Raw genomic sequence first — 8,616 nt, forward strand, 5'->3', positions numbered from 1 at the left:
TAGTAAATGGCATTAAAAACACGATATTGCCGACATTTTTCCAATTGAAATATCGGCCATTTCAAGTAGTTAGGGTCTTGTATAAGCTATATATATTCGAATGTGCTCTGTATTTTATTATTTAATTGACTTACTCGAAAATATATACGTAAGGCCAAATAAAAAAATATTTGTTGATCATTAACCCCACCCGAAAAATATATACCCGACCCAAATTTCTGTTCAAATAGTACAAAAACCACATTCAACGCGTTCCAATTTGGTGCCAATCAAAAATGATTTTGTCATTAGGACAGTTTAGCAGAAAATTTTAGCATAGAACCCAAATCATATTGATTTGAGTTCTATGATTTTAGTAAACAAAACGATTTATCGATCGATGAAGCGTCGTTCACTGAATAACAAACTGACGTGAACATTCGGTTGTGGAGGAGATTGGGCCTGCTGACGCCTGGAATAAACAGCGAAACAGCGGGCAAAACGCTTGGAGTTTAAAGCTATCGAATAGTTAAAATAAAATTGTTTTGATGGAAAAGCTGCTGTATTCTTTCATCGTATAACATTTACCACACTTTAAAAAATCAACAAAAAAATATCCTCCCGCCCTACCCAAGGATTTCGTAAAAAGACGCACAGGCAACTATCTTTTTTTTAATCTGGCCTTTTACAAACGTATACACTGTCGCGCACTTACTTTTAACGACAAGCTCAAATTTCCAATAGTTTAAACTCGAATATTACAGTACAGTAGACTTGGCCTACCATACAACACTGATAGAGAACTATATGAGTGAAAAATATACATGCATGTAGCTTGGTTCGAGCCACGAGCAATTATCTCAAGGCTCCCGGGTTCGAGTGTGAAACGATAAAACGAGAAAAAGTCGTTTTATCGCGCGAGGAAAGGAGTAATTTTCCATTTCGTTGCTACGTTTTAAAACGTAAGATAGCGATACGATACGTAATACACTATCATTTAGATTTAGGAGTTGACTGGAGTTCTGATGAAAGTGTTTCTATTAATCGAGGCGACTGGATCGTTTTCAAAATACATATACACACATGTGTGTGTCGCTAAAAGTACACACCAACGAGAAATAATGGATTGCGGTTAATATTGGCGCGCGCCATATCAATATTTTCAGTGATACCGTAATAATTCATTGCACAAAAAAAAAACATAAATACTACCCCATTATGTTTTCGCTTGATTTCATAACGAACCATAAGTTCATATTGATCGAGCTGTATCGGATAGTATCGGATTGTATCGGATTGTACCGGATTGTATCGGATTTACCAACAAACGCAGCATTTAGCAAAAACCGAACATAGGAGTAATTGAACGACGCAGAGCTTTACCTTTCAGTAGAACATACAGGTTATTAAAATGACCGCTGAAGTCGAAGGGCAAAATTTAGAGATGGACGAAACATTTTCTAATGACGAGAATGACCGTTTGGTCAAAATAAATGTCGGTGGGCGAGTTTTTGAGACGAAAATCTCCACGTTAAAACGAATCCCTAATACGCGACTGGCCTCATTGCCAACCGACGAGGAGCATTTCATAGCTGATAGACAGGAATATTACTTTGATCGTAATTCTACTGTTTTCGAATCGGTTTTGGAATTCTATCGAACCGGTGAACTGCATACGCCCGTATCATTGTGCGGACCGCAGGTCAAACGCGAGTTGAAATACTGGGGAATCGACCAAAGGGATGTCGAAAGATGTTGCTGGACGAACTATTACGGCAGTATGGGAACTAGGGATGACTTGATTGAATTTGAGAAGTCGTTAATGAAATACAAGGCACCTGCTGCTGGTAAAGGGTGCACATCGTGGAAGAAGCAAGTGTGGATGTTTTTAGACAACCCATCATCATCTATTGGAGCCACGGTAAGTGCCACGGATGTGGACAGAAAATCGGCAACTGTCACCCAATTTATCATAAGTCGATTCCTTCTCAGTTAAGGTCGGTTTCGTGGATAGATTTTCAATTACCATGAACTACATTGCATCCTAAATCTGAACTCATATTTCACACAAGCGAAGATATCAAAACAAACTCCTGACTTTTCACAGAAAATACCTTTCAATCGTTATTCATGATTCCAACACAAAATAGTGGCGATGGTTTGCCTTATTCTCAAAACATAATTTGCAGTAAGCCGTATGCTAGTTGCTTTTAGTTTTAACTTTCCAGAAATATAACATTATATGATGACATTGACCGTTCAAATTTTTATGTACATTTCTAGTTCTACGGCAGAAGATTGATCAATTTTTTTACATCGCGTGTTTTTTCATCTCATCTTAGATATTTGCCGTCTTGTCGCAACTGATAATCATCATTTCGGTAATATCGCTTATCCTCGAATCGATACACGACGTTCAGGTTCCGATGAGTCGCTATGACAATGATACGTTACGCATGTTACCAGGAATCCGTCAAGCAGGCGACACGACCGTTCCCCCGATACAACTTCTCTACGTCGATTGGTTCTGCTACGTATTCTTCATCGTCGAATACATTGTGCGCTTCATTTTTTGCCCGGAAAGAAAAATGTTCATAATGAATATGTATTTTGTCATCGATTTTCTGGCCATAATTTGGCCGATTATATATTACGTCACACGACTAGTCGATGGAGAGTTCGCCGCGAAACCGAAATTCGTGATTACAGTTCGCGCTTTGGAATCGCTACGCGTGATCAGATTGCTGCACATTATGCGTAATATTCACGCCGGAGAAGTGGTTCTATATTCACTGCGCAGGAGTATGAGGGAAATAGGTCTGACTATTTTACTGTTCATAATCGGAACGGTGTGCTGCGGCTGTTTAATGTACTACGCTGAAAAAGACAACACGAAAAACTTTCTGGACATCACATCCTCCATCTGGTGGGCCATGGTAACGATGACGACGGTCGGGTACGGCGACATGTACCCGACTCAACCATGGGGATATCTAGTCGGCGCTTTGACTATGGTCATCGGCATACTTCTTGTCGGTTTAACTTTCTCAACGATCGTTAACAATTTCATGTTGTTTTTCGGCCACGATCCCAAAGCAGACAACTATCGATGTCCCAGGTCGTACACACCCCCGAACATAACCGAGTTGGTGTTCAACCAGAATATTTACTATGCTCACGATAAACCTGCGACGCGTTACCCTTACCCCATAGACTCTACCGAGTGTGGAATAGTCAACGGTGGATATTACAGACGTGAGCCGAAAAGCTACTAAGAAGGGCTAGGGCAAAATTATGGTGCCGACAAAAACTGATATGTATTCGCGAGCACATGGTTTCCGAGGAATCTGTAACATTTCCTGTACTGATAATGTCAAGCGATCGTAGATTCTTCAACATTTTTCAATTGTATGAAGTTTTGAATTAGTAATCTAAGTATGTCTTTCTGCCGAAATCAGGGTAGAACCGAAATGGCGGTATTTATTTTACAATACAGTTTCTTTGCCAGTTTCCGTTGAGACCGAATGTTCCAGTCTGAAGAAGAGCACGTGTGATTGAGTGGACAACGTTTAGAGACGACCGGACGAAAACTGTGAGAAGCTTTGAGAAGAACGAGTCCGTAAACATCCGAATGCAGTAACTCGAGAATGCCATATCTCCAGTTTTCCATAAACAGTGAACATAAAATGGACAAAATCTACTTACATACACCGGAGCCAAGATTGATGAATTAGTTTCGATTACTTTATTCGGCAAACAAAAAGTTTACGCATTTTACATAAAGATAATATATAACACGTGTATCATGTTTTTTTATCTATGATCTCTGTACAAATTATTGCAACCGACAAAAAATTCAATGTAAACATTTCTAGCAAGTTTCGGTAAATCTACCGAGAAAAAACGTCCTGGAGAAGAATAGATTAATCAATTTATCATGATACGTATTCAATAACTATATACGTCATTATTATAAGCTTTTTAAGCACATTCATATATCAATGTATATTTTGATTGCAGCTTTCATTTTCCGATGGATTATTCCGGTAATTGATCAAAAATGCCGTTTGTGGCGCCTTCTGACATCACGGTTATTGGACGGAAAGGATCTTCGGACTTCGAGATGAGATTCTGAAAATACATATTCAAATCGATAAGAAATCTTATCGATAACCGGATATCATTAAGGATTTTGTTAAGACGATAAAAACGTGCATATAACTTACGTGAGCGTAACCCATCGAGTTTCGACGCTCATCAACTGATGCTTCTTTTCCGACCCAAACCAACACCATTTTCTCAGTTTCGTAAACGAATACATCCTACAAACGTTATATCGAGTTCGTGGAAGTTATTTAAACGAAGATTTCTCTGTTTTGGTTTCAGTCTTTAAGAGCAAAAGGCAGTAGACACGGAATGAAAATGGTTCCCATGTAACCGGGTAAAGCTGGTTAATTCGATTTACAGTTTAAAGAGAGTTTAAAGTTTTTAGAGAGCGGGAAGTGAAAGAAGGGGGCCGAGGGAGAGGTATGCCCTAAAATGTTGGGTAGAATGCCTTTATCTTCAGCGTATCCCCACCTGACTGTTGAACAAGGCTTTGGTGACTGCGCCGATACCGTCAACAAGTTCTTTGAATGTCGAATTCCCACCTTCATCTGACAATCTGAAACGAAATATTTGATACAATATGCAATAAGTTTTAGCCCACGCTTAATCTACGGATCCAAATACACATACTCATTGAGATACCACTTACATGAAAAGCTTTTCTAAAGGTTCCATACCATTTTTCGATTTCGATTGCCCATCTGCGAGATGTTTCGTAATCATGTCGGCCTAAGAAGAACAAAAAATGTTTCATATCTATGCACAAAAAATAAAGAGTGCGCTGAAATCAAATCATACCATGAAAATCATTTATCGTAACTAAGATTGTTAAAACGAATGTTTCAATGCATAGAGGTACATGCGCGTCATATTGGGCATAAAATGACAGTCGACTAAGACTTCGTTATTTCAGTTTCTGCTAGCACCTGACGGCCAATATGACGCGCTGTGACATCAGACGCATTATCTCTACATGTATTTGCAGAGATTTGAAATAATCGTTCTGTATACATCAATGAACATATTCATAGAGCTTACTTCGTTAATGAGATACAACGAAACTATGACTATTAATAAATACCCGATCAGCAATGGTCAATTTGGATTTTCCTGCGCGGTCTGATTTCAATTGGTTAACATACTGCGTCGCCTAGTTCGAAATAGATAAAACAATTCATTGTAAACGTTTCGCTTACGTTCTTTTAGTAAAGAATGAGTCCTACGATATTTGTATATATCGACGCACCTTGAATTTTTCATCTTTATCGCAGGATGGTCCAGAATACACGATTATTTCGTTGCCGAGGTCAAGAATGAAGCAATCCTCGTCATTTATGTTGCCTTTCTTTTTTGATATCTGTGAAACATTTTTAGTTGAGAACTTAAAGTTTTTAGACAACAGGAACAGCAGTAATTTGTTTCGTCCAAAGAAAATTCGATGTTTTAATACATTGAAGTAAGAATACACTTTACGGGTGGAAACATTTTCGACTTTTCTAATAATTCAATTTTCTAATAATGCGAATTAACTTTTTCTCATCAAGTTTGGATTTGCTGAACCAATATTTTAGTTTGACCACAAAAGAAATTATGTAATTCCGTTAATGATCAATCGTTTATCGTGTATCATACGTACCTCAGTCACGGTTGTATTTTTCATGGTTTTTCCTTTTACCAGAAAAAGTCTTTTCGGAGGACACTCAGGTAGCACTCTTCGGAATCCGGTATCGGCACCACCCTTCAAAATCCTTGATAATAAAACAACTTTTAAACTTAGTAAAGCCGCGGTGAATATTAAGTGGTAGTACATCCAGTATCGGTTTATTAGGTACTTACGTCATGTTTTCGAAGTAGGATTTAAACAGACTGGATTCGTGCGCCTGAACCTCACGATGCTGGACCGGTTTATCATCCAAAAACGTATCGAGTTCAACCGTTTTATAGGCAGCAGTACCGTATTCATCCTATACAAGTGCGTAGAAAATCACGTTTTTTACTCATCCGAAAACATGTTCAAAATTCATCAATTTATCGAACGAACCTGAGTGCTGTATTTTCCGATCCAAAAATGAACATCCATCAGAATTTCATCGCTATCTTCATTTTTGTATTTCTTAAAATGAGGTAAAGAATGTATATGAATGGAATATGTACTTGCTGTGTGTGCATTTTGCCGGGCAATTTTGCCAAGTTCTTTTGGCCCCAAAAATTGGTAAGTGTATGCTTACATTTAGGATGATGTAGCTATCACCGTTATAGAATTGTCCATAATCCTCCGGATTGAGGTTTTCAACCTTAAACTTCTGAGAAGGGAATATACGATATTCGATATACAATGAGACTCTTGAATAATTTGGCGACACGTGTTTTTCGTTTAACTCACCACTATTCTCCATATCACCAATCCAATTTCATCCGGACGGCTAACTTCCCAGGCGGGTTCAGTTTCAGCCGATTGCTCTGAAAAATGAAATGGGGCCGATAAGAACACACGCCAACAAGTTTCCCAAACAAGCAATTGAATCGAGCTCTAGAAATCCCACATAAATGAAAAAACAGGGACCCCAAACTTTAATAACGATAGGCGGTGTGGCCCGCGAAAATCCGACAAACTCACTTTTCACTTTCTTCTCGGTATCACTACCAAACAACGCTAGGTTGGAGTCTTTCCAGTCGTATTGCTTTGCTGTAAAAGGAACATTATAGTTATACTTGCAACTCACCCAAAATCACGTTCGAGAAGTCTTATCACATAGACAAGTGTTTTACCTTTTAACATTATGTCGTTGGTCGTCTGTCAACGATACGAATGAAAACGTTTTGCCTAGGCAGAGATATATATTCTAGGCATATATATAGTGTAACGCTGAAAGGGACTTACTAAAGCGTATGATGAGTCTGACGCCGATATTAAACGATATGGGTCAGCGTGACATTCCATTACCGCCGCAAACTATTCTATTATCCGACATTCACGCAAATCGGTTTTCGCCATATATGGAACCATATGGAAATAGTATGCTATAATTTTTTCTATTCAGGGATTTTTTCAGTGACTTCCGTCAGCGGATCGCTACCATCATAAACTGTAGAATATGGTAGATAGTATAATGCGTGCACAGTGTCGGATTCAGAAACATATTCAGGGTTGACCGTTTGTCATTCAAATTGGAGCTAGGGAGAGGGGAGGTGATACTTAGCTCGAACATGTAACTTCTTTAAATATCCTACAGAGAAATACAAATTATAATATTTGAGTAAATCATTGATGTTTATGCGTGAATTAGAATCCATTCGTGGTGCAAATTTTTGAAATTACTGGAGCACAAAAATAGTGCCGCACATTTCTACTTTTTACCGAAATAGCCGCCTTCACTAGACTCACCACTCTACCGATGGATTGAATGAATGGTCGAAATTGGTTCTCGATTGTAACATGAAGCTTATACGTATCTTTGCAAAATATACTCGTAAGGATATGGACGTTAGCGAATCCGTAAACAAAGTGGAGATTGCAAGTTCCATGAAATTTAAAAAATTCTAATTATCAATGAGGTCAGAATTCCACGGTCAGAATTCCTGGTTCGCATTGATTCCATTTTTCCATATACATTTTTGATTAATCACGCAATACAGAGTTAGTCATACGAGATCATGTTTAATCTATGATTTTTTTACGTGCTTTAAGTTGTTTCAATATATTATCATCAGTCTGGGTGATATGTAAACCTGGAATACAGTTGTTACCTGCCCTACCTCGGTTTGTCATAGTATTTTCGTTCAAAGCACAATTCTATCACCGGCTAATAATACAAATAAACTCCATTATGTCGTGAATGAATTAGCGATAAAGAGCTCCAACAGATACATGAGCAGATTCCAACGTCGCGTTCTATAAAACTCAAAACAGATAGAAACGATGGAAAAACATGCAGGTTTATGCATAAAGCTGCATTTTGTGGACAAAATATTGCCGCAATGTGGCATTCTGCGAAACGTGCGTTTTACCTATGCCTCCATATATTTGCCCTCGAACCTGTGACATCCAGGAAGATTATTGAGCAAGGTAAGCGTGGAATCACTTTCATTGAGTTCTGACAGATCTACGCAATATGAAAATGATATAAAGCCGTTTTGCTTTTTGAAAGTTACCGTTTAAGATCACTAGAATTTGTATTAAGAAATTGATACATTCTTTTCCTAAAACATTTAGGATTTCACCCTAACGTATCCGATAGCCTCAACTTGTCCGCATGTCATCATTTGAACGGCAAAATCATTTTCGACGTTGGTCTCCGAAAACAAATAGAAAATCTAAGACAATTGGCCATTCTGAATGGAGGTAGTAGCTATACCGTTCGTGTATTTACGTAAGGTTTTTTATCAGGATCGAATTTAACATCGTCGTCATTTTCCATGTATAGAATGCGCTAACGGTACGAGCCTAGATTTATCAGATAAGCAACATGCACCAGCAACAAAATCAACAGGATGGTCGGTAATTCAGTTCTTGTCATCTACGTATGACGT

At 38.3% G+C, this 8,616-nt stretch overlaps 2 protein-coding genes across 2 annotated transcripts; one reads left to right on the top strand and one right to left on the bottom strand.

Moving 5' to 3' along the window:
* Window positions 1–1,390: 1,390 nt before the first annotated feature.
* Window positions 1,391–3,254, top strand: LOC141909264 (potassium voltage-gated channel protein egl-36-like). Its single transcript, XM_074799654.1, has 2 exons — window positions 1,391–1,900; window positions 2,322–3,254. Exons 1-2 carry the CDS (start codon window positions 1,391–1,393, stop codon window positions 3,252–3,254), a joined length of 1,443 nt encoding a protein of 480 aa, XP_074655755.1.
* Window positions 3,255–3,709: 455 nt separating this feature from the next.
* Window positions 3,710–7,014, bottom strand: LOC141909036 (gelsolin-like protein 1). The gene is made up of 13 exons (XM_074799366.1): window positions 6,856–7,014; window positions 6,704–6,772; window positions 6,470–6,546; window positions 6,315–6,389; window positions 6,128–6,199; window positions 5,923–6,050; window positions 5,723–5,834; window positions 5,333–5,443; window positions 5,168–5,236; window positions 4,736–4,815; window positions 4,558–4,642; window positions 4,206–4,301; window positions 3,710–4,110 (listed from the first exon to the last, which is right to left on the bottom strand). Exons 1-13 carry the CDS (start codon window positions 6,863–6,865, stop codon window positions 4,018–4,020), a joined length of 1,077 nt encoding a protein of 358 aa, XP_074655467.1. The 5' UTR covers window positions 6,866–7,014; the 3' UTR covers window positions 3,710–4,017.
* Between the last annotated feature and the right edge of the window lie 1,602 nt (window positions 7,015–8,616).

This window comes from Tubulanus polymorphus, chromosome 7 (genome assembly GCF_964204645.1).
Source record: "Tubulanus polymorphus chromosome 7, tnTubPoly1.2, whole genome shotgun sequence".
In the NCBI taxonomy this organism is placed as follows: domain Eukaryota; kingdom Metazoa; phylum Nemertea; class Palaeonemertea; order Tubulaniformes; family Tubulanidae; genus Tubulanus; species Tubulanus polymorphus.